Here is a 27,278-nt window from a genome sequence, read left to right as displayed (position 1 = left end):
ATAAAGCCCCCAGTCTTCTTAGAGCTTACATTTAAGAGAAAGAGGAGAACATGCATAAAAAATATAATATCATATAACCAACAAGGACCTACTATGTAGCACAGGGAACTATACTCGATATTTTGTAATAACCCATAGGGGAAAAGAATTTGAAAAAGAATGTATATATATGTGTGTGTGTGTGTATATATACATGTATACCTATGTATATATATAACTGAATGACTTTGTTGTACACCTGAAAGTAACACAACATTGTAAATCAACTATACTTCAATAAAAAAATCAAAAAATATATCATAGCATATGTAATATTGCCATAGTGATATATGCAATGGAGAAACATACAGCAGTTAGGTACTGAGATCAACAGGAATTATACTTTAAATGGGGTGATCAGAAAAGTCTCTCTGAAGAGGTAGCATTTGAGCAGATTGCAGCAGAAATCTGCATGAAATAAGAATGAGAGCTTTGTAAAATCTGAGCAAGGATGATTCTGACAGATAAAGAGCTAGTACAAAGGCCCTAACCTTCGGGAACATGCGAGGTGAAGATCAAGGATTGGCAAGAAGGCCACTGTGTCTGGGCCATAGTGTGTGAGGGGAAGTGGCAGGAAGTGAGGGCAGATTGTGGAGTGGTCTAATAAGCCACAGAAAGAGTTTCAGATTTGTTTTCTAGGAGGCCACTGGAGGATTAAGAGAAGGGGTATGCATGGCCTGACTAATGTTTCAAAGGGCTCATTCTAGAAGATAAGAAAATAGACACCTTCCTTTAAAAATGTTTTTTTCCTAGCAGAACTGAGCTTTCAAGAAGAATCTCTGGAGAAGCTGCACACAGGTTTTCCCTTGTCTCTATTAAATTCCCATTATGAAAGACAGCTTACATTATGCTGAAAGCTTAAAAACACTGTCTCCAAAGATTTTAACAAACCAGAAGGTTATAAGATGCTTCTATATCTGAAGCAATGATTGGTTCATTCAGAAAGAAAAATTAGCACTGTGGCTTGCTGGAGCTGGTATCCAGTAAGTATTAGCTTTTTCCCAGAAGTTTCTCTCTGGGTCAGTAAATTTGTCAGCTACTGGTTCTCTTGGTCACATAAAAAAAGGATACAAAGTGACCAGTCTAATTAAGCCAGATGATTCACGGAGACATAACATTCCCCCAAAAAATATTTATGTGGCATTTTTAGGGCCCTTACTTTGCCCAAGTCTAGACAAAGGTAAAGTGGAATCTATTTATCCTATCCACTAACAATTAAGGAGGATTTCATGTCCCTGTGATACTAAGGTCCATCTACTAAAACGGACAACTGTGGATGGCTTCCACTGGAGGCAAGAGCAAGTGAGAGAGGCAAAGGTATGGAACGGACGAGGCCTTCACAGCCACACCCCATTCTTTAGGGGATTGTGGTGACTCACTTGAAATACTTAGAGTGTTTAGTGGAAAGTGGGAACGATGATGGGGAGCTTTGCATACACGAGAGCAAACAAAAAAAATCAGATCGTCGGGGGCTCAACTCACAGGCCGCCGCCTCCTTGAAGCCTCCCTTGAATTTACAGAACCAATTCCTTTCTCTTATGAGGTTAACAGTTTCTATTCCACAATGACCTCCCCTACGGCAGCAGTGTCTAGTTGTGTGTGAATAAATCTAGCTCCTGGAGGAGAAGCATTACATCCTATTCATTTTGTACCCCCTACAGCATTTGTAGCACAGCAGATGGTCAACATGTGTTTGATGAAAGAATCTGAATGAAGACATAACTGTTAACATCCGTTTCAATAAGATGGGTATGTATAATCTTCACAACAACTTTATGAGTTAGGGGCTATATCTCAATGTTAAAGATGACAAAATTAAAGTCTAGCAAGGTCATGGAGACTTAAGATGAGACTGAAACCAGGTTCCAAAGGAACCTTCGCATTATAGGTAAATTCATTAGTAAGATTTTTAAGGGAAAAGGAGCAACAGAAAAAGCATGTTAGCGGGAAAAGTTTAATTGTCACTTAATAAGTACAGCTAATAACGGTCTGTCAAAAAGAATATAGTTAGAGTCAATGATTACTTTTATTTTTCAAGTTAAGAAATACTTGACACATATAAAATAATGTGACATACATGCAAGTTATAAAGTATGAGAATAAAAACACCCTAGTATCCACCACCAGTTTAATAATTAGAACCAATGCAGAAGCCCTCTGTGCTCCTTCCACACTGTCCTTCTACCCCTTGCCAAGAGGTCACCATTACTCTGACTTTTTGTGTTTATCATTTGCTTGCCTTCATTTCTAATTTTCCCACATATCTAATAATATCCTTAAATGATATATAATTCTCATTTTTAAAATTTTTAGATAAATCTTATCTATTCTTGGGCAAAGTGCCTTTTTTCACTTAAAATCGTATTTTTGAATTTAATCCATTTTGCAGTACATTTACATTGCTGTATCATACACCACTGAAAGAACATGCTGTAAATGGTGTAAAGTTTTTGTCCGTTATGCGGTTGATGGAAATTTGTCTTATATCCAATAGCATGTTATCACACAAAAAGCTTCTATTAACATCATTTCCCATCTTGCCTACTGGACATGTGTAAGAAGGTAGAATTTCTGGGTCAAAGACATGGTATGTTCAGCTTCACTGCTTATTGTCAAATTATTTTCCTTAGGTCCTATATTACCAACCCCTTCACCAACAGCAGTGGTAAAGAGTTCCTATTGTTCTACATCCTCACCATCCTTTAGTGACATCAACTTTTATTTTTTGCCATCTATAAGTATTAAATCACTGTGGTTTTAATTTGCAACCTCCCATTGGCAATTATTTTGAGCTATAGCATGATAATTAGTTCTGATATCTGAGAGAGTTCCCTCCCACGTTCTTGTTTGCCCTCAGAAATGTCTTGGCTATTCTTGGCCTTTGGTCAGTCTGTATAAACTTTAGAATCAGCTTGCCAAGCTTCATGGAAAGCTCTGCTGGAATTCCACTGGAAGTGGATCAAATCTGCAGATCATTTTGCAAAGTATCGATACCTTTAGCATGTTGAGTCTTCCTATTTTTAAGCCTAATACATTTTTCTGAGTTAATTAGAGTAATGCTAGCTACTGCAACAAAGATATCCAAGAAAGTATAGAAGCTTACACTCTCCATTAATTTACTTCTTCCTCACATAAAGGGTTTTCCTGAGCAGCAGGGAAATCTCCTCCAAGCAGTGGTTCAGGGACGCAGGATCCTTCCATCTTAGGGTTCTGCCGACTTCAAATCGGCTGTGTTCATCGGCCACAAGCCAGAAAGACTGCATAGAAATCAGCTGCACAGATCACCATCAGCCCAGATCTGACAGTGGTGCCAAGCATGTCACCTCCCATTTCACGAGCTAGAACTGTGTCACATGGTCACAACTAGCCACAAAGAAGGCTGGGGTAAGTTTGCTGGCTCTGTGCCCAAAAGAAATGAGAATGAACCTACTAATTTAGGTCTTTTTAATGTCTTTCTATAAATTTGTATAAGTTTCTCAATAAAGCGTTCACATATTTTTGTCAGATTTATTCCTAGATACAATATATTTATATTATATAAATATATAGACTATATTTTTATGCTTTTTGTAAATAGCAGTTGTATTCCTATTTATCAACTATGTTTCTGGTATTTAACCTTACATCCAGCAACCATACTGAACTCTCTAGTAAATTCTAATAATTTGCTGTTACATTCTGGATTTCTATAGAGTTAATCGTATCACATGGGAAAATAGGTTTTGTTGTTTATGTTCCAATGTTTCTTTTAATTTTATCTATATCTTTCTGCATTGGGTAGAGCCTCCTATAAAATACTGAACCTCCTGCAAACCAGGAAGAGAGCTCTCACCCAAGCCCAATCATTATATATATAATATACTATATTATATGTAGTAGTAGAGTTGCCCAAATACTTTCTAATCATGTAACTCTCTACTATAGCTGTAGTTGTGTTCACTCATTATAGCATTTATCTGTACCGCTTCTCTTTTTCTTTTGATCAATATTTTCAGTTTGTTAGCTTTATTAGTTTTTCAAAACATCTTGACTTCATATCCTTTTATATTTTATTAATTCATGTTCTTAACTTTATTTTTTCCTTCTTTTTCTTTGTTTTTTCCCCCTTTTCCATATTAAGTTGAATACTTATCTCATTAATTTTTGGCCTTCTTTATTTCCTAGTTGAAACATTAAAAGCTATAAACATTATTCTCACTATCATTTTAGTTGCAACCCACATGTGTTGGTATGTAGTATTCTCTACTGTGCAACTCTGTTTTATAATATTCATTAAAATTTCTTCTTCGTTGATCCTTGAGTTATTTTGAAATATCCTTTAAATTCCAATGAGATGAATTCAAAAATTTTTAGTGATTTCTTCCTGTTTTTTATTTATTTATTTTTTTACTTTAAATTTTTAAAATTTTATTATGGTAAGAACACTTAACATGAGATCTAGCCTTTTAAATTTTGAAGCAATTTTTAAGTCAGCTGTACTGTTCTTTTTTTTTTTTTAACATCTTTATTGGAGTCCTGTTTTTTAAATTTAGTTATTGATTTCTACCTTACATACTTTGATGTCACAGAACAAAACCTTTATGTTCCTAAATATTTTGGGAGTGAAGAGGAAGTGACCTCAATGACTTTTTTTTTTTTTAACAAATTGTTTATTCAGTCATTTTATATTTTTTATTTATTTATTTTTTGGCTGTGCTGTGCAGCATATGGGATCTTAGGTCTCCGACCAAGGATCGAACCCGCACCCCCTGCATTGGGGGCACAAAGTTTTATCCACTGGACCACCAGGGAAGTCCCCTCATCGACCTTTCATTCATTCTTCTGTGTGTTATGCCCAGCAGTAAATATCATAGCACAGTTGCTGCCATTATGGGGCTATCAGCACAGACGGGCACAGAGATCATAAAGAAGCAGGCAATAATATCAACATTTAATGTATTTTCTTATACAATACTCAATGTAAGATTAAGGTGTTCTGTTATCACATGAGGTGTATTGCTCACATGAATTAATAGCACAGTCATATAGAACATTTATTGATGAGTGACAGCTGAGATTTACTGGATTACAACCAAGTTTTCTCCTGTGCAACCCCAAGAAGGCTAGCTACTATATAAATTCTGCTTGGGTTGAGAACAAGGTCAGTTTTTAACTCTTTAAGTACTGTCCTACATCTTAATATCACCCCAGATTCATTCATGATAACCAGGAGGACTCATAACCATGACTGTCTTCATCAGCTCTCCCTGGCCTTGAAAGTGAAGAAAAATTTAGGAAATTATTGGATGGGCAGATGAGAGATGGTAATGTGAGAATATCCATCGTCCTTTAGTAGTATCTGCTAATGCTTCATCTCCACCTAATATGTTTCCTGATGGAGACGGCTGAGACCAGCTGGGCTCCACGTGGGACTGAACCAGTCTGGCACTCTCGATCATGAATCGGGGAAGAAGAGTAGAATCAAGTCTTCATCCCTCACTACAAACGCATCTTCTGTAATTATCACTAAAGAGCAAACCTCTATAGCCTCTAGAGAGACACTTTCCAAATGCAGACCTTTCTCCTCCTTAGGTCTTTTTTCCAGGCTTTTGCTGGTTATTCTTTGCTGAGGGGAAAAAAGCCTTTCCTTATTGTTGTCCTTAGATATCTGACCTCTCACTGATATTGCCAAGAAATGATAAAGGAAGATGAAAACACCACTTATGAAAATTTGAAGAATGAGACCAAGGTCATCCTTTCAAGGAGTCTTTCATCATCAAGGACATTCATGTCCAAGTCTGGACTGCCCAGTGTCCATCACCCAGACGTGCATTCCTGATGTGCTGGACCAGACATCCTCACTGCCCTCACTTCTACTGTGACCCCCCTCAGGAACCTTCAAAGGCAGGAGCACTGTTAGGCTGCCAGCTGCCAGGCCAATTCCTATTTTTTTTATATTTGCTGAAACTTGCTTAATGACCTAGTATATGATCAAATTGTGTTCGTGTGCATTCTCTAAATATTGGGAATATCCTACATGCCAATTATAGCAAGTTTATAAATTGTGTTGTACACATCTTCTAAAGTTTTAGTGATTTTTGGTCGGAATGTTCTATCAATTTCTGCAAGAGGTGTATTACAATTTCCAACAGTTGTCCATTTCTCCTTACTGGTTCTGTCAAATTCTGCTTCTTATTTTTGAAGCATATTGGTAGGTAAATAAAAGATCAGGATTGTTACATTATCTTGGTAAAATGAACCTTCCACCGTCATATAGTAACCCTCTCTATCTTTAGTAATACTTCTTCCCTGATACCAACATAATGAAACCTGCATTTCAATTTGCTGAATATTTCCCAGACACATCCTTTTCTACCCTTTTAATTTCAACCTTTCTGCATCCCCATGTTTTAGGTCTGTCTCTTGTAAAAATCATTTTTATTTTCGAAATCTATTTGACAGTGTTTGGCTTTTATCTGAAGAGTTAAGTCTGTTTACATATGTTAAATTTCTTTCTACTTTCAATTTGTGTTTTCTCTTTAATTTTTTTTCTAGGTTTCCTGTTCTCCTCTGCTGCCTTCTTTTAAAATGATTGACATCTTCTCCCACTTTTATTCCAATTACACCTACTCTCAGTTTACCTGCTGCTGTTGTTCAGTTATTTAGCATTTTCTCTTTTTTTTATTTTTTTCATTTTCTCATTTTTAATACTACATAGTAGAGTGAGAATTATTACTTTATACCATAATTTTGAAAGATTTAACCACATGTTTACCATTTTTCTATAGTCACCACTCCCTGTTGCATCTCAAACCCTTCCTCAGGGATTTTTCATCTCCCTTAAGCACATCCTTTTGTGGGTGGTTAACACTCTTTATCTTTGTTTAAAAATGCTTTTATTTCACCCTTCTTGAAAGATAATTTCTCTGCATTTGATTTATAATTCAAGTTTGTTGTTATTTTCTCTCGGAATTTTAAAGCTATTATTCCACTGCATTCTGGTTTCTATGGTTCTGTTGAGATGTCAACTGAAAGCCTAATTTTTACTCCTTTATATGTAAACTGTCCTTTCTCTTTGGTAGCTTTTAAGACTTTGCATTTGTTCTGCACTTTTGCCACTACAATAGCCAACATCCAAGAGAGCCTCAGTGATTCCCTTGTCCTGGTATTCGGAAGTGTCCTCTCTCAAATCAGGGCTGGCCCCGTGTGGCCGACAGAGTACAGTGGAAGTGCCAGTGTGGGACTCTGAGAGTAAGTCTTAGAAGGCAGTGTAGCTATTCCTCCGTCTCTTGAATGACTCATTCTGAGGGAAGCCAAGCCGCCACGCCATGAGGACGTTCAACCCAGAAAGAGACTCATATGGAAAAGAATTAAGACCCCCAACTAACAGCCAGCACCAGTTTGCCAGCCAGAGAGGTGAGTCACCTTGAATGTGGATCTGCAGCCCTAGCCGACACTTGACAGAACTTCCTGAGAGACCCTGAGTCAGAACCAACCAATCGAACTACTCCCAAACCTCTGACCCGCAGAAACTGTGAGAGATCGTCCACGATTCTTGTTGTTTTAAGCCATTAAAGTTTGGAGTGATTTGTTACACAAAGACAGAAGCTACAATAAACACAATTTGTTTCAGTTGGGATTTGTTGGGGTTCCTTTACCTGATGATTGGTATTTTCTATAACTTCTAGAAAATTCTCAGCCATTTTTCTTTAAATACTTTTCTCTCATTCTCTATATTTTTATCTTGGACTCCAATTGAACATTTTAAGAACTTCTCACTCTATTCCCCAAGTTTCCTAATTTCTTTTATTTTCCATCTTTTTGCGTCTCTATGCTTCATTCTGTGTAAATTAGTTTATCTTTCAATTCACTGATTTTTCTGTTCACTTGTGAATCATCCACTATTTAACTTTTCCATCACATTTTTCAAATTGATGTATAATTTATAAGCAATACAATGCACAGATTTTTGGTGTACAGTTCATTGAATTTTTTTTTTAACTGTATAAACTATTTATTAACAGACAATGCCCACAAATTTATTTCTTCTTGGACATACCCACGGTGCGGCCACGGCGGCCTGTGGTCTTGGTGTGCTGGCCTCGTACACAAAGTCCCCAGAAGTGGCGTAGCCCTCGGTGGGCCCTAATCTTCTTCAGTCGCTCCAGGTCTTCACGGAGCTTGTTGTCCAGACCGTTGGCCAGGACCTGGCTGTATTTTCCATCCTTCACGTCCTTCTGTCTGTTTAAGAACCAGTCTGGGATCTTGTATTGGCGTGGATTCTGCATAATGGTGATCACACGTTCCACCTCATCCTCAGTGAGCTCTCCTGCCCTCTTGGTGAGGTCGATGTCTGCTTTCCTCAACACCACATGAGCATATCTTCGCCCCACACCCTTAATTGCAGTAATGGCGAAGGCAATTTTCCGCTGCCCATCGATGTTGGTGTTGAGTACTCGCAAAATGTGCTGGAACTTCTCGGGGATTACTAGAGACATGGCGGCGGCCCCAGCGGCGGCGTGTAGGCCTCCAGTGGAAGAGGTTCATTGAATTTTGATGCACATTATACTCATGTAACCACAACCACCATATATAGTCAAGGGACAGACACTTGCATTATCTCAGAAAGCTCCCTCATGACCCTTTCCAGTCGAATGCTCCTCCCAGAGGCAACCGTTGCATTAATTTCTACCATCTATTGTACAATAGATGTAATCATAAAGAGGGATAGTCTTCTGTGTCTGTCTTCCTTTTGCTCCACATAGTTTTTAAACTTCATTCATGTTGTTGCCTGTAGTAATTCATTGCTTTATACTGTTGAGGAGAGTTCCATTGATGAATATACTACTATATGTTTATACATTGAATTGATGATGGGTATTTGGGCTCTTTCTGATTTCGGGGCTTTCAGGAAAAAGTTGTTATGAAGATTCTTGTCCAAGAATTTTGAAAACACGTTTTCAATTTTCCTGGATAAATAACAAGGAGTGGAATTTCTACTGAGGAGTGGAATTTCTTGTTGTAGAATAGGGGTATGTTTGACTCTATGAGAAACTGACAAATTATTCTTCAAACAGTTTATAATTTTGCTTTCCCACTCGAAATTTAGGAAAATTTCCTCACCAACACTTGGTATTGTCAATCTTTTAAATTATAGTCACTCTAGTGGGTGTGAAATGTCACATCTTTGTGGTTTTTATTTGTGTTTCCTAATGACTATTGATATTGTCTATTGATCATGCCTATGTCTTCTCTTGTAAAGTGATTTTTCAAGATCTTTGATCATTTTTAAAAACTGGGTTGTTTGTCTTTTATTATTGAGTTCTTTATATATTTCTGGACACAAGTCCTTTGTCATGTAATGATATATTGCAAATATTTTCTACCAGTTTATGACATGACTATTCATTTTCTTAACAGTATATTTTGATGATGAGAATGTTTTAATTTTGATGAAGTCCAATTATTGTGGACTGCATGTTTGTATCTCCCCTCCCCAAATTTATATGTTGAAACCCTAATCCCTAGTGTGATGGAATTTGGAGGTAAAGCCTTTGGGAGATAATTAGGTCATGAGGGTGAAACCCCCATGATAGAATTAGTACCCTTATAAGAAGAGATAGTTGAGAGCCCTCTGTGTGTGTGTGTCTCTCTCTGTGTCTCTCTCCCATGTGAAGAAAAGAGGAGACAGCTCTCTATAAGCCAGGAAGTTGGCCCTGACCAGACACCAGATCAGCCAGCACCTTGACCTTGAACTTTCCAGCTTCTAGAACTAAATAAATTGTTGTTTAAGCCACCCAGTCTATAGTATTTTTGCTATAGTAGCCTGAACTCTTCAAGCTTACTACTACTTGTGTTCTAAGATATCTCTGCCTAGCCCATGTTGTGAAGCTATTACTCTATGCTTACTTCTGGGTGCTTTATAGGTCCATGATCCATCTTGAATTAATTTTTTTATATGGTGTGGGGTAGGAGTCAGGTTCCTTTTTTTGGCCACATATATCCAATTGTTTCAGCAATACCTGTTGAGAAGACTAGCCTTTCCATTTTTTCTAAAAATCAGTTGACTGTGTATGTCTATTTCTGGACTTTATTGTGTTAGATTAAGTAATTTGTCCTTACACCATTATCACACTGCCTTGATTACTGTAGCTTTATAGTGAGTCTGACATCAGATATTGTAAATTCCTCAATTTTGTTCTTCTTTTTTCAAAGTGGTTATTGACTCTTCTAAACTGCATTTCTGTGTTTATTTTAGAATAAACATCTCAGTTTCTAAAAATGGCTGCTCCAATTTTTATTGCAATGGCCTTAAATCTGTAGATCAACTGGACGAGGCTGAACATCTTATGAAATACTGAGTTATATGATTTATGAACATAGTGTATTTTACCATTTAGTCATTTTTCTGTCAACAAAACTTTGTAGTTTTCAAGGTAGAGGTCTTACACATTTTTACACATTTAATTTATTTTATGTTTTGATATTACAAATGGCATTTTAATTTCATTTATAAATATTTACTGCTAGTATATAAAAATTAAAATTTTATTTGTATATTGACTTTGTACCTGTAATCGTGCTTAATTTACTTTTTCTTTCCAGAACTTGTTGGTAGATTCTTCATGCTTTTCTATATAAGCAATCATGTTGTCTGCAAATACAGACAGGTAGCTTCTTCCTTTCTAATCTTTGGTCTTTCATTGCTTTTTTGTGTTCTATTTCTTTTGCTAAGACTTCTGTTACGATGTTGGAAAAAAGTAGTGAAAGAAAATAATCTTGTTCATAATCTAAGTGGAAAATATTCAATATTTCACTGTCAGGTATGATGGTAACTAAAGTTTATTCTTCATACCTTCTACAATAGTGCTTTGAAATGAACAGCTGTATTAATATGGATTTCACCCAGTGTGGTTCCCTATTTTCAAGGTTTGAATGTCTATTTCTTGTTGCTCTCCAACGCTTTCACACATTTTTATACATATATTATAATTAACCTCAGCAAGATTAGTCCAGTGCAAGCTACTCCACCATTAATGAAAACTTCCATTGAATATTTAATTTCAATTATTATATTCTTAATTTCTTAATAGAAGTTTTATTTTTTTCTAAACATGTTATATCCTTTTTGAGAGTCTCTGTTCCTTACTCATTTGTTAGTCCCTCTCTTACTTTTAAAAGACTTAGATGTATTTATTTTACATTTTGTATCTGATTACTGCAATATATGAGACTTTTATGTACCTGCCAAATAATGCTCCTGGCACCTTTTTTCCTCATGCCTATAAACATTATTTTTTAATGTGAGCTTATATTCCCTGGAAGTTTATCTCTGGGAGTTCTCTATATCCTCAGTTGAGAGAACATTCTTCCAGAGAGAATATACATTGATTGGTGGAAACTTGGGCATGCTACCAACATGGATCCATTTTCATTTAAATTTTTTCTTGGGGTTTTCCATCCTTGAAGACTGGGCACCCAAAACCCCATGAAGACCAGCCTGTGGCCAAGTATTCTTAGACTCTTTTGTTCCTCTACCAAGAGCCCAATAATGAGAAAAGCATGTTTTCTTGCATGTACTCTGCCTTTAGACATTAGATTTTTCCCCTCTTTTCTATTTCTCTGTATGATTCCTGGCTCTTGACAATGTTCTCTGATTCAACTTTCCACACTGCCCAGGTCCAAAACTTGGTCTCCTGTTCCCAGAGGGTACAGCAATTAAAATAAAACTTCTAGGCCACCTAGGATTGCTGGGTGCCCACAAGACACCAGCTTCAATGTTTGAGTTCCACCCTTCACTACTGCCCAAGTTTGGTTCTCGGCCTCAGGGGGCTACCAATGCTGTCTTATAAAGTCAGCCAGGCATATAATACTGCTTTTCATGTTTCCTCCAGTACTTGAGACATTTTGTAGTAAGAGAATTTCAATATATCTGGTTTGATATATAGCTAGAAATGGAAATACTCAACATTTACTTTTTAATTTCTAAAGGCTTTAGTTATTACTCTTCATTTAGCTGGTTGTCAAATGAGTTAGCTGATGGATAACAATGGCTAACAGAAGAGATGGTTATGGATGTCTATGCCTATAAATACTGAATATACTCCCTGATTTCTTAAAAATAGGTACGAAAAGAGAAAAACAAATATCGTACATTAATGCATATATGTGGAATCTAGACAAATGGTACAGATGAACTTACTTGCAGGGCAGGTATAGAGATGCAGAAGTAGAGAACAGACATATGGACACAGTGGGGAAGAGGAGGGTGGGACGAATTGGGAGATTAGGATTGCCATATATACACTACCATATGTGAAACAGATAGCTAGTGGAAACCTGCTGTATAGCACAGGGAGCTCAGCTCGGTGCTCTGTGATGACCTAGATGGGTGGGATGGGGGTGGGGTGGGAGGGAGGTCCAAGAGGGAGGGGATATATGTATATATATAGCTGATTCACTTCATTATACAGCAGAAACTAACACAACATTGTAAAGCAACTATACTCCAATAAAAAAAAATAATTGAATAGAAAAAAAAGAATGCATTTAATGGTTAATCTACATCCTTCATGATGATTTTACTTTTAGAATATTCCAAAAGGTTTTTCTAAAGAGCTGTAAGAGGCATAGCCAATGAAGGAATTGTGAAGAAGGCAAATGATTAAGGCCTTGTGTTAGTACCTCACCAGTTCCCAAAGCTGTCTTTCATGGATAAAATAAAGCGTGAATGGATCAAAATGTTTCTTGGAAGTTAGCCAGATTTCACATGAAAGGACTTACTTTACTCCTTCACTATGGAGAGAAATCACCTAGCAATTACACACTGTGAATTTAATTCCTAAGGTTAAATTGAACACTATAACATGTGGATGATAAAACCCATCTCATCAATTGTTAAATATATTAACAGCAAAATGTTTATTTAGCACAACTTTACACTTTAAATGGTAGCTATTATTATTTCCATATAAAAAAATTCTGTTATTAGAAACTTCTAATACCTTTGTAAATGTTAAGTTCAGAGATGGTTTAATGTCCTTGAGCTCCTGACAAAATGGACTTGGGGAAAATTCATCCTGGGTTCCCCATCCTGATGAGGTTCCCTCCTGAGATCCAAAATGCCCGCTTTCTACTATTATGACTGCCCAGTTCTCTTATAGTTTTGCACCAAAAGCAGTTTACATGACTGGTAGCATTTTTTTCTGTTGTGTGACATGCAAGGGGATTCACGTTAGATATTCTATCCATTACAAAGATGCATGGCAAGGAAAGTCTCTGTCCTCAAGGAAACTACAGTCTTGTGTTCTGATTCTCAACCCTGGTTGTACCTTAGAATCACTCACAAATATTTTTTTTAAACTACCAACATTCATACGTGTATCTTTTCCCCCTCTACAGACAGTGGCTGTCTTGGGACAGAAGCCGTACTATCTTCTTTCCTTATTCCTCATAGCTAATCCCTATATGTAGCAGGAATTTATTAAAACCTACCTGAAATTATACAAAAATGCTAACAAAATCCAATTTTAAAGGCATTCTATTATTTGAATCCTTAGTAGGAGTCACAAATATGGTTGAAACCTTCAATGCCTAGGCCAAAAGGAATGTACTTGTAGCATCGCTCCCTGTGTTAAGTGTGCTGATTTCAAAGGCCATATCTCCCAGAGTGAAAATATCAAATGTACCAAAATTAAAAGAGAATTGCAACTATAACACAGCTTTGTGTTTAGAAATATCTCATACGATACTGTAAGCTGCAGAATTTGTCTTACCAATTTAAGATAGCCCTCAGCATCTAGAATTAAGTTTTCTGGTTTCAGGTCTCTGTAGACAATACCTAGTCGATGCAGGTAATCGAATGCTTCTGTCACACAAGCAACGCAGAACTTGGAGGTGGGTTCATCAAAGCTGCCTCTGCAATGAAATCATTTTCCCTCTTAATACGCTAGACACACATCCTTGTTGTAGATTCTAGGTGTCAATTATTATATAGTAAATTTATGCAATATAAACGTTTTGTACAGCATTAGCACTAAAAAATACTTCATGCTGCCAATGAATTAGACCACTGATTATAAAGAAATTTAGGGGGATACCTGATGCAAACAAGAACCACTTCACTAAAATTAAAGTGTCTACATCCAAACAATTGTTTCTGGCAATCATATATGAACATATAAAATGGAAAGACAAAAAAATAAGACTTTTCAAAGACATCTCTGGCAAACTCTGGGGAAAATGCAACTATTTCAATGGAGCGCTTGAACCAGACTTCTGCAATTGATTGCTTGACTAAAAACGACTCAAGTGATCATTTTCATTTCCTGTTTGTATAGCTCGTAACAATAACCCATGTAGAAATGGGGTCATAACTCTTTCCTATTTAGTGCACCTTGATGATATTAGAGTTGCCCTGTGTCAGCACTGTGTGTAGGTTTACATACTGAATTATTAAAATGTGGTGGTGATTTGCTGTATGGTATAATAGAAGGCTGTGGCTTTGGGACGAGAGATACTGGCTTTGACTCCTGCTTCTTCCACTTACTGCATCCTTAGGCAAGTTGTTTGGCTGTTCTGAGCCTCAGATTCATATCTGTAAAATGGGTTTACTACTGACTTAACAAGGCTGTTTTATGGATCAGGTAAAGTGCCTAACACTAGAGTAGGAACTCCCACCTCTAAATAGATTTATATTTTCTAAAAATATTTGCCTATGGAAACAAAGATGGAAGACTCAAATGCTTCTGCAGGTATCATGCAAGTTTCCTCAACCCTTCCAGGTTTCCCTCATTCAGATCCATCCAACAATATGTCCTTAGTACAACACATGAATCTCTACTCAGATGCTCAAAAGTCTCTTATTACCTAGGTCAGTGATTCTTGACCATGAATGCACGTTAGAATTGCCTGAAAGGCAGTTAAAAATCATTTTCTGGACCCATTGCAGCTGACCCAAATCAAAGCCTTTGGCATTAGGGCCCAGCATTTTTACTTTGTAAAAGCTCCCCATGAGACTGTGACGTGAAGCCAGGGCTGAGAACCACTAAGCCAGGGAATGCTGTCTAAATGTTTGGCCTGGCATTAACGTCCACAGCCTAATGCAAAGCTACCTTCCCATCTCCTTTTCTGCTGCCCTTGTCCTCTATTTAAATTCTGCTCTTACTCAGCAAGTAAGACACTTAATCCTATCCTAACTTTCCTGCAGTTTACCTTCCTCTCTGCCTTTCCAAATTTTGTCTGTAGAGTTTAGCTCAAGTCCTTCCTTGACCGTCACATTTTACTATCTTTCCTCTTCTCCAAGCTCACTATCCACAACACTCATTGGACATTTAGTTACAAACTGCCAACTTCTTTGTCATATTTGGTGTTCACGTTAAATAATGAAATGTTTTAGAATTGCACGTTACATTATCTCCCCAAATACAATCTAAACTCATTGGAGGAAAACGTTACACTTTGAGGGGTTAGAACAGTTTACGTTGTTTAGAAAACTCCCACACTGTCTACTATGGAGTCTTGTATGTAGGTGGAGCTTAGTAAATACCTGTGGTTTTGATTGTGTGGAAATCACCCCTTTTGTAAAACTGAATCTTTGCAGACATTTCACTCTGCCTTTCAGTCCAGGCTTCACCACTCTCCACCCCTTTCATCATCTCTCTTCTCAAGATTCAGAATCAGTAACATCTGGGTTTATACTTACTCCACCTCATACTAACCATGTGACATGGATGGTTCACACTCTAAGCCTGGGCTTCTTTAATCCCTAATATGAGAATGACAATAACTGCTTTACAGGGTGCCTATTACATGATTATAATGTTAGCTAAGAAAATATCACTATTACTACTTGTTTATCAAGTGATAATATGTTCTTAGACTCATTTCTTAATGACTTTCTTCATGCCTCTTTAAATGATCATGAACATAGCATCTTTTAGATGAGACAGGAGGAGACAAAAGTTATTGTTTATTATTCTTTTTCATTACCTGTCTCTTAATATACTCCATAGCTCCCCACCTAAGCAGGCCTCCAGAAGCATGTATACATACTTATTGTCCTTGAAAGTGCGATATAATCTGTGAAGGTAAAGAAAAGCACAGTTATTATTAGAAACCCAGTTTTAAAACGTCTTCCAAGTTGCTTAAGAGCATCATCAATAACACCTTGGAAGATGGTCCTCATCTCCTTCCAAACATCCTCCGGCTACAGCGGGCTGCTCCCTGAACACTCTGAGCTTTCTTCCTCCCGTACTTGTGCCCCTGTTGACCTCTTTACTTGGACTCCTCTCCCGCTACCCACAGACTGAATTCTTAATCTCAGTTTCACTGTAAAAGTGTTATCCATCCCTCAAGGCCAAGCTCAGGGTCCTCCTTCCTGATAAAGCTGTTCATTAATCCACCTACTAGATACGGCCCTTCCTTCCTCCCCAGACAAAGAGACCTCTGCATAGTCCCCTTTAAGATCTGCCTTGCGTAACACTTATTCATGCCCATGTCTTATGTCCTCTAGTTGGTCTCAGGAAATAGACTCTGAGACAGAAATCTGTAAGCAGTAAGTTTAGTGGGGAATGCTCTTGGGACCAACACCCATGGGGGAGGAAGGAAGCAGACTTGGGCAGAGGGAGAGTTGGGCTATAACCTAATTTTACAAAAGCCTCAGCTTCAAGGAGCTCTGCCGTCACTGGGTGCAGGATGTACCTGGAGAAACAGTATGGTCTTGGGCCATGTGGTTCTCTTCACCTTAGATCAATGGCTGGAGAGGGAATGAGCTAGAGTCCCCAGCTGGCAAGGCCCCCAGAAGCCGGAGGAATGAAAGCCTCAGTGCGGATGTGGGATCTGGGCAGGGTACCATACTTCAACGTTGGATGAAAGCAGTTTCTGCGTCTTACTCAAGAGGTGTCCTCATCTCCCTAGCACCACGCCCAGGCTAATGCAGACAGCAGAGCAGCCGTATCACATACAGACAGCAGAAGTAATCTAGTAAGTGGTTCAGTGTGGGCTCTGGATCCAAGCTGCCTGGGCTTGAATCCCTGATTGGCCGTCTATTAGCTAAGCAACCTCAGTTTTCTCATTGTTTTTGTTCAATGAGGACAATCATAACATTTACCTGTTTTATTATGAGGATCATAACAGATACATATATTCATTTGATTGCATGTTGATTACATATTATTGATTATATGTATTAATTTAATATATTTTATATACAATATAAATATAATATAAAATAAATATAAATTATAATATAAATATAAATACAACATATTTTAAATAAATATATTATATTATATATAATATATATAAGATATTTTTTAATTTTTGCTTAGAAAACTGCCTGGCACATGTTACTTTCTCAACAATAAGTGCTGCCATTAATGTTTATTCTTAATATTATTATTGCCCTACTCTATGCCAGATACTTTGCAAAGAGCTGGAAATGAGAAAATGAATAAAACCTAATCCATGCCCTGAAGCTGCTCATGATAGTTTTTAATGAATTACTGATTAAAAAGGGGGGGGAGGGGCACAAAGTCAGACAAAGATAATTGGATGACTCTATTGCCAGCACTGCCTGGGTTCAGACACTTTTTATCTTGAAAACAAATGGGTCTGAGAATATGGATAGGCAGAAAGTCTCTCTCAAGGCATTTTGATCAAAAAGCATAGATTCTACTCATTATAGAGGCACTTTACCTCACCCAGAAATCTCTAAAGCTACACTCCAGGAGCATTAAGACAGGTAAGAAAAATATATGCCTTAACTGGCCTACACCACTAACCCAGGAATTCACAAGAGAGCCATGGCCTAGAATAATGCATTTCTCTTGCAAACTCTGGTGACAGCTAAAGAAAGAACACTGACTGTAAGGAGGTGGACCTTTTGGCATCTAGGCGCTGCTAGGACCAGCTCCTCAACAGCCTAAATATGTCCAGATGCCACTTCTTGTCGAAATTCAACAGCAGCACATCCCCTGAGGGGTTCGGAATGAATTCTTGCTTCCCAAATTCTGCACTGGGTCTGAATTAAATAAGCAGTTCAAATTATTGCCACAATAATTTTATATTCACGCACACGCACACACACACACACAAACACACACATACACCCCACACGCTTTCCTGAGATTTATCCAAGAATAAAAAAATCTGGACTCTTGACTTCAGATCTCAAACTCCTAACATTTTATGTATCATCGCTGAGACTGGGCTGGAGAATTCAGAGCGGGGCCTCCTCTTCCTCCTCTGTCCTCTTGCATGGAAACACTCCAAAGGAGAGCCTAAGATGCTAAGTTCTGGGAGCGAAACGCTCGCTTACTTCACGACGAAGGGGGAGCACAGCTCTTCCAGGATCCTCTTTTCTGCGTAGACGTGCTCCTGCTGCTTCGTGTCAACTATGTGCCTTTTCTTTATACACTTCATTGCAAAAGCAACATTCTCATTTTTTACCTTAACCTAGGGAAGAAGAGAACAAGCCCTCAAAATGAACTTCCTGGGAAAGATTTGCAATATCTAGGTAAAACATGTTAACTAATGAGAGTTCGAATTCTTTCACATTTAAATAGCATGTAAGCTTTTAACCACTTATCCCTCCGGGAACTGAATTTTATCCAGGTGTACACACTTCCTTTTCATTGTAATTTCCAAAAGAGTTCATGTATCTGGAACATGGCTCTAGAATGCTTGTATTGAAACAAGAAAAATACTCTAGTTAGAAGACTGAATGTTTAGAAATCTCTTCAGTTTTGAGTATGTGACATGAAAAACTTTGGCCAGAATTGCCAAAAATTGTTCTTTCTTAATAGTCACTTCTTTGAGTTTCAAAACAAAACATATTAAATCAAGATTCATATCTGCACGATCCAATATAATAGCCACTAGTTGCATAAGGTTATTTAATTTTAAATGGATTAAAATTAAAAATTCAGTTCCTCAGTTGCGTGATCCAAAAGCTCTCCAGCCACATATAGCCAGTGGTTACCCTACTGGACACGCAGATACTGAACATTTCCATCAGCACAGAAAGCTCCATTGGAGACCATGCTCTAGGTGGACAAACAGGATTTTCCCTTAAAGGGAAATTTTTAAAATTTAATAAGCATTTATTCAGATAGACTTTTAAAACTCCATTAGCAGACTATATTTGACAAGTAATGAAACTGTGCAGAAATGGTTGCACCCCACATTTTGCTCATAGTTGCCATTAGTGCTGCCTGTGACTTTTAAATCAATGGTGGAATTATTGTTTCAATTATTATTATCTAACTATATAAAAAAGAAACCTCAGCATTGTTAATTCAATCCTTTTGCCAAGATTTTGATGAAAAATACAGCAGATGGATCTCTCCCTTATCTCTCCATATGGCAGAAGAAACACTACAAATACTCTTTGGCCTATTAAGAAATCGCTTCTTCCCCCCTTACCCAAGTATTGACTGGGTGTAAAGTGTACTATCCAGAGTCTCCTGGCAGCATTTCAGATCTGCTCACACCCAGGCCACCCAGCAGACGGAAGTGCCAGCATAGCTCCCAAGGTTAATGTACAGTGAATTGTTACAAACTGCTGGACAAAGAAGGGCTTGGTAATTGCCAAGGGTTCAGAGCCATCTCTACCCAGTAGGGTCACAGATCTCCATTCTACCGTTTCCTCAGAGCACTTGATCTGACAGCACCGCTCTGCTACTCTTTGGAAGCTGATTATAAAGCTCAGAGAGGTGGTGATATGGAAGATGCAGCTGAAATCAGGCCATAAGTTCCCAGCTGTCCTGACCAGCACTACAGAAGGCTGCTCTTCAAACATCCCCTTGCATTCAGCTTTTTTTTTTTTTTGATAGAAAATTTGGCAACCCGAAAATAGAATAATGAAAGCCAAATACAGACATGGCAGAGGAGTTGTTTAAGAAAGGGAGCTATGATATTAAAGATTTCATTTCTATGACACTTTCACTGGACACATTCTTCTTTGCTTTAGCATATAGTTAATGCATCGTGAACGTATGTATACATACATTTTGCTGTTAGGAAACACATTTTATGTTTTGTAGCCTTTGGGTATGGTTACTGGTACATTCTCCAATAACTGCCCTCAAGAAAAAAAAAAAATCACAAAAGGATGTGATGTAAGAGGCTTGAAATAGCAGCTATATTACTATAAGTTACTAGCACAGACCTGCTATTACACAACATAAAGAGTGAAAAGTGTACTTTCTCAATTTCTGTTCAAAGCAACATTTAGATACCAATAACAATGCATATATTCCTCCGACATACACTGGAATACAAAACAAAAAAAAGTCAAAAGGCTTCTCTCAGATGCTTGAAACGTAAACCCCTTACAAGCTCAACTCTTCCGAACCCACCAACGCCCAGTGTTGCGATAATCTCAAGGTTCTGGAATGGGGATGATGAGGAAAATTTGGCCACTTTCTCCTTCAGCTGAATCATCTCCAAAGAGAGTGCTTTGGACAGCTTCCAGCTAGACATGGATCTCCTGTAGGAGATAAGAGAAACTTTACATACGCTCCCTTGGGCAAGCAGGGGTCATGCCACACATAAATTCCACCCTTACAACCGTCTTATTTCTGCCAGTAATTACTGCCCATAGTTACCATAGAGCTTATCTCAACTTTTATAGGATCAGATTCAGTTACATCTGGGGAGAAAAACAATAGACTATACAAATAAAAAAACAGATATACTCACACACAATAAAAAATAGACAAAAGTCAAACTGAATCAATGAGAGGTAAAAACAGGTGAATTGTGTGGTATTTGAAATACATCTCAATAAAGCTGTTTAAAAAACAAAGAATCAGTGAGAGGAAATAAAACCAGAAAAGAGAGCCATTTCCTTTGCTGCACATGCAGGAGGATTCCACACAGAATCTTTGCCATACTTTGCTATTTTTGTCAAATCTTGAAGATTTCTCTGGCTGAACCAGAATAACTGCTTTGTGAAACATGAAAAATACAGTTCATATTTTACATCTCAGTATTGTTACTTGGAAATACTCAATTCTCTTTTAATTAGAGTTTACTGCTCTGGGTTACATATTCATAAATTGTTCTCACTACAAAAGGTCTTTGGCATAAAAACTGCAAGTATACTCCCTGCAAGAAAAAAAAAAAAAACAAACAAAAAAAACTTATGCAGTCCTGACTGAAGACTGAATGCTCTAATTTAACTCAAAGGTCAGTCTTCTAGAACTTTTGACTCTCCAATTTTAATGGTACTATCTGGTGAATATATGCTTAAGTATTCATTCTACAAAATGTTTTAGCAAAGGATTTTCAAATAATTTTAATTTTACAAGGTATTGTTTCTATTAAACAAAAAACCATTTTCATCAGTATTACTACATTTAGAACCCAACACACAACACCATGGACAACAGCTCCCTTATATTTTGAAATAACCCAGACTCTAGCCCTAGCTCGTTACCTGGAATCAGAATGAATGGGCTACGCTATGCCTTGGTATTCCTGTTTGATTTCCATGGGCAAGAGAGCCTTCCTTTCTGAATTAATGTCCTTTTGAACTAAGTCACCAGTCAATGTAAAGAATCCCTTTCCCAAGGTTCCCTATCAGGAAATTTCTTCCTAACATTACTACTCATCACCGAAAATAAGAAACTATTTATTGACTAAAATAATAGCCATATTATTATTATCCTGGTAGAGGATACCAGGCAAATGGTATCCTCTTTGTGGAAGAACAATTTAAAAGAACTCCCCCAAATTTTCTAATGGCAACACACTAAAAGTTACGCCACAGCAAATCACACCCTTCAGTCCCCTTCTTTATCAACTGCCAGAAGTCACATCCGGCTTAGGAAAATATTCCTCCGCTTACTTCGCATGTCTTTTTTCATCATCACGGTTCAGGTTTGCCACATACCCTTCCAGGTATTTTTGGAGTTCTTCAAAAGTCCCGACTGTTTGGTTGAATGTTCTAAATGAATAAAATAAGATAAATAAAAAGCTCAGCGCTGAGAGTTACCATTGCAACTTGCCATTCTTCTTAAGCTCATAAAAGACTATTTGTATGGTTATTCACAGCTTTGCAAATTGTTTGTCAATAATTTATGTTACATTAAGATTGCTGTCACCTGTAGAATAGTTATTGGAAGCTATATAATTGATCCTTTGAGTTTCTGAAAGCAAAGAGGCTATCAATGAATGAGAAGAGACACCATTTCTGTAATTTTCCTCCTTGTGGTTCAGGTTTACCAATATTGTTCTTTTTTTTTTTTTTTTTTTTTAAAGAAGACAGTGAAAAGGAAATAGGCTACATGATCTGTTTACTGAATCAACAGGTTACATGGGTTCCAGATTTTTCTAACTTTGCTTAACCAAATGAATTAAGCTATTTATTTTTAAAGTCAAGGATACAATTTATCTCTTCTTTGTCCCTAGATAATACTACTCATTTCACATTCCTTCATAATTAAATCCAAATTGTTTACCTTAACTTAGTAGCTCCCTGTCTGAGGCTCAGCCAGCATCTTCCCCTGACCTCCCTCACCCTCATGGATCACAGGTTTGTTACGTGTCCCATCCAATCTGCCTGTCCCCGGTCCCTTGTCTCTGGGAATTCTTACATAGGGCACTGCCCATGAGAAAAAAATAATCCCCTTCCTCACCAAACAAACCTATTTTCTGGATTATCCTTCCAGTGCTTTCTGCACCCCACACTTGACAATCTACCTGGATTCGTGATTTTCAGGGTAGTTCTCTTCCCCACTACAAAACAGTATCCTTCTAGAAACCATGCTTTAATCACCTCAGTAAATCTTAAGCTCCTGGGCATAAAAAAATGAAAGGAATGAAAATTTGCCTCAAAACACCTAAAACTAATAAACCAGAGTTCACCTCATTAGTGTACTGTTGCCACTTACTGCCTGCCTAGCCCTGAAGACCTCTACCTACATTTAACTGACCACCAACCTACACTTACATTATTAAGTATATCTTATGCACTGTGCTGGGTATTTTCCATTTCCCCCTTCAGATCTACTCTGCACTCTTCTCTGCCCTGCTCTGTGGACCATCCTTTGCTTACTGTACGGTAGTGAGAAACAAAAGAGTATTGCCATGCAATTTCAAATTCCCAATGGTTGAAATTTTCAAGTAAAAGGAAATACTTCTTGTACTTTGCTTTTTTTTTTGGTCTCTTTCATTTTTTTGTTTTTATTTATTTATTTTTTAACATCTTTATTGGAGTATAATTGCTTTACAATGTTGTGTTAGTTTCTGCTGTATAACAAAGTGAATCAGCTATACGTATACATATATCCCCATATCCCCTCCCTCTTGCATCTCCCTCCCATCCTCCCTATCCCATTGATTTTATTTATTCTACATGTCACCATTATCTTGCTTGCTATGAAACTAATTGAAGTATTGTTGTAAACAAATTTTATTTTTTAAATGTGACACTGGTGTCACAGGTCTATAGAAATTCTCCACAAACTAAAGTTTAAACGGCTACAACATTCTAGCTGTAACATTCAAATATGCATTTTTAAAATGATGAATTAGGAAAGAAGAAATAAAGAGCTATAGGCTTTCAGCCACTATATTTCATTGCAAGGATGGTGCCCTTTATTCAGCCAACATCTGGATGGCTTCCTGTATGCCAAGGACTATGTCAAATGCTGGCACCGCAACAGCAGCGAACAAAGTAAATGTTTCTGTCCTCATGAAGAAACAGAAGAGTGGGAAGACAGATGTTAAATAAAGCAATCAAATAAAGTGTGAACAATGATGTAAGGGTACTATGGGAGAATTATTACGGGATCTTAATCTAGCTTTATAAGTGATAGCTACGATGATCATATAATTTATCATTCAAACTGAATGTTTTCCAGAGTGAAGGGGAGTGCCAATCATAAACATGTTGGAATAACCAGAAGTGTCGCAGGAAATCCAGGATGTAGGTCAACCCAGTCATACCTGATATTCAGTTTCTCTTATGCACAGAATAAATTCATGTAACTTTTAATGTCTCATTGTGTCTAACAGGACAGTATTCTCTATGTTATAAGAATCTCAACTATGCACATGTAAATTAAGCATTTTAAAATTATAAACTTCCAAATAATTTATAAACTCTATAAAAACCATTGCATCCTTTACATGGATTATGAATACATGAGATATTGTATAAATATTTGATTATGTGATTATAATAAAGAAAAGGGGGAGGAGTTCTTCCTTTCTATCCTGTTTTTAGTCCTTGCATTTTGGAGCAATTTATAAGATTTTACCACACCGCTAATGCTATTTAGTGCATGCATATATTTTTAAGGAACTCATATACAAAACAATGCATTGTCAGGGCAATACTGTATCAATATATTTTCCATTTGAGAGCTGCCACCAAAGATTACCTTCATCTGAACATGCTTTGCACTTCCTAGCCCTATGCCTTTGTTTTTAAGGTTTACTTCACCTGGAGAGACTTCCACATTTCCTCTTTGCCTAGAAAACTCCTGTGAATTTTAAGCCCCGTTTCCACACTTAAAAAATAAAGTAAAACTTTTCCCACTTCACAGTACTGTGATTGCTTCCCTTCTGAACACATGCTATGGGAACCAAATGGCATGGTGGAAAGACTGCTGAAAGGCACTGGAAGACCTGGGCAGGAGCCCCTGCTCCATCACAGATGACACTGTTCGGGCAATTCTTTGACCTGGACTTACTTTTTTTATCTGTAAGGGAAAGATTAAAGTAACTCAAAGTGATACTAAGAATTATTGTCCTATGTGTGGTGATGGAATGTTAACGGGACTTATTGTAGTGATCATTTTGCAACGTACACATATATTGGATCATTATGTTGTACACCTGACACTAATATAACGTTATGTGTCAATTATACCTCAATTAAAAAATAATAAAGAAAGAAAGAATTGGTAAGTTTTTAGGCATGTTATGTTATTGTGGTCATGTATTATAAATAATACTTAGCTTTTAGAGATGCTACTAAAATTCATAGATGAAATAATTTTATGTTTGGAATTTGCTTGAAAATAGTGTGTAGAAGGCAGGGAGAGGATGGCGAAGTGGTATAGATAAGGCTTTAATTGATAATCCTTGAGCTTGCATGATGGGGTCCATAATATCATCCTATTTTTTAATATGTTTGAAATTTTCCATAATAAAAAGATTTTGTAAAATATTCCAAAGTCCTTTCCAGCTCTAAATCTCTATGATTCTATGTTCAATAAATGTTGTATTCAATTAGCAATCATCTACATACTCTTGTGATACCTATTGTCATTTTACTATTTTTTGTTAATATTTCATACGAGTATGCCCTATTTCTTTTGACTATACGTGGCTTTTGTCAGACAATGGCCTAGTTTTGGTATATTTGAATTTCCTTTTTTATATCTAGATAGTCAATAAATATTCAACTGATTAATGAGAGATCCAAGGAGTCAGATTCAAATTTGATGTGAAGTGAGTTAAGGACACAAAATGAAATATTCTGAAAAATAACCTCAGACATTTAGAGATTAATATTGACACACATCTTTTGCAAACTACTACAAACATTAAATTAAAACTTCTCTGGATATACATCTAGCTAATGAACATTTTACATTTTGAGAGAGAGAGGTTTTCGACGGCTTAGAGCATTTTAGCAAATAAATTATGAAATTGTTCACTACACTGTATGGGGAAAAATCCATGAGAGTACTAATAAGCTTATTTCTCTGTAAGATGCAGAATTTAAAACAGTCTATTGCTGATATTTATGTACAAACTCTGCACACAAAATATTTAGCCTGCCAGCATCTGCCACTGCCACAGACAGATTCAGATCAGAAGGCCCAGTTCCTTCCCATGAATTTTAATAGAATGTACTCGCAGCTGAGGATTGGCCAGCGTTTCCAAGTGGTGATGAAAGGGAAGACAGATGGGCCCTTGTAGTAACAGAAGGCCAAGTCTTCAAAGGTGGCAGTAGCCTGCATTCTCCGACAACATCAGTATACTCACTCACGATCCATAACCAGGCACGCAACATCATTTTCTTCAGCAATAATGTTAGCTGATCTGACATCTTCACTGCAGACAAAAACAGGAAAGTCAATTTTCTAGTGAGAAATTAAATATCCATTTTTATTAGGGAAATCTGCTACTGGTATGAAACACCTTCACTTAAACCTTCCAAAGATTATGCTTTTTTAAAAAAATCATAATTTATACTCTACCCCTTCCCCAAAAAAGGATTTGAAATGTGTCCTAATAGAGGGCATGCACACAAGGAATCCAGAGGACAAGAAGCTAAATGCACTGAGAATGTAAAGGAATCAGTGAGTGCAACTGTGTATGGAATTTCATTCTGCGCTCTGTGTCAGCCCAAATATGATAGCCCTACTCTGATCAAACAGGAATTGCTAATTAATAAGCAGCCAAAATTGAAATGAACTGATCAAGGAAATATACAAGAAAAACATTGAAGTAATTAACTTCTAACAAACCAGTCAGGAATAAAACCTAAAGAAAGTGTTTTTAGTGTCATATCACCCAGTGAATTAAAGAAATAGTAAAATCTTTCATTTCATAGTCTAAGATGTACATTTTCCATTAAAATCTCTGAAATCAGAGCATGCCTTACAATTGACGATGAGTCATAGTGTAATTAACAGCACTGTCTTTCTTTCTCAGGGGTACATAATATAATAGTGCATCTTACAATAATCCCCTTAGATACAATGAATTACGGCATATGATCTAATGATGGTAAATTTAATTACCTAATGAATACCAGTGGGTCAAGCACCAGGTAAAGTATTTCTTTAGAGACCTTTATTTATGTTATTTGTCTCCCTCTATTAGTTACAAACTAAAGACCCTGAAAAAAAGGTACATCCATATGGTACTCAGTGCTCTGAGATTTATTTAAGGTAACTTGGAGCAGCAATCACATTAAGACTGCTCTAAGCAACTTCATCAAAAACAGCATCACAAAAAGTATAGTTCTTTCATCTTCCTTTAGTGATGGGACCGGGAAAACCCTGGCAGCCCATCTCTCATTCCAGAGAGGTCCCCCATCCACATAGCTGGCATCCAGAAACCTTCTGACATAACCCACAGTCCCTCCCAAGTTTACAGGATCCTTGCTAGAAGACACTGGTGAAACATTTCAGCTTGATATGCTTTTGGAGTGGGAGCTGGGTAGTTTACACTCAACTTGTATGTGTGTAGATATCTATATGATATGATCTTGGATATGGGTAAGCTATTTG

At 37.2% G+C, this 27,278-nt stretch overlaps 2 protein-coding genes across 3 annotated transcripts in view; both read right to left on the bottom strand.

Moving 5' to 3' along the window:
• PRKG2 (protein kinase cGMP-dependent 2) overlaps positions 1-27,278 on the bottom strand; it is an 84,718-nt gene that overhangs the window by 16,386 nt on the left and 41,054 nt on the right. Inside the window, exons 8-13 of one of the 2 annotated variants that reach the window (XM_036852910.1) lie at positions 26,026-26,094; positions 21,872-21,970; positions 20,356-20,509; positions 18,338-18,474; positions 16,009-16,098; positions 13,794-13,935 (exon numbers count right to left, since the gene is read on the bottom strand). In XM_036852910.1, the coding sequence (XP_036708805.1) occupies positions 13,794-13,935; positions 16,009-16,098; positions 18,338-18,474; positions 20,356-20,509; positions 21,872-21,970; positions 26,026-26,094 (691 nt within the window). The remainder of the gene's footprint in view (positions 1-13,793; positions 13,936-16,008; positions 16,099-18,337; positions 18,475-20,355; positions 20,510-21,871; positions 21,971-26,025; positions 26,095-27,278) is intronic. The other variant, XM_036852911.1, reaches the window with a different exon arrangement.
• LOC118895588 (40S ribosomal protein S18-like) lies at positions 8,043-8,559 on the bottom strand. Its single transcript, XM_036852912.1, has one exon. The coding sequence runs from the start codon at positions 8,514-8,516 to the stop codon at positions 8,058-8,060; it is 459 nt and encodes a 152-aa protein (XP_036708807.1). The 5' UTR covers positions 8,517-8,559; the 3' UTR covers positions 8,043-8,057.

Source organism: Balaenoptera musculus, chromosome 5, assembly GCF_009873245.2.
Source record: "Balaenoptera musculus isolate JJ_BM4_2016_0621 chromosome 5, mBalMus1.pri.v3, whole genome shotgun sequence".
NCBI lineage: Eukaryota > Metazoa > Chordata > Mammalia > Artiodactyla > Balaenopteridae > Balaenoptera > Balaenoptera musculus.
Note: the sequence above shows the minus strand (reverse complement) of the source record. Positions and strands in the feature narration are given on the sequence as shown.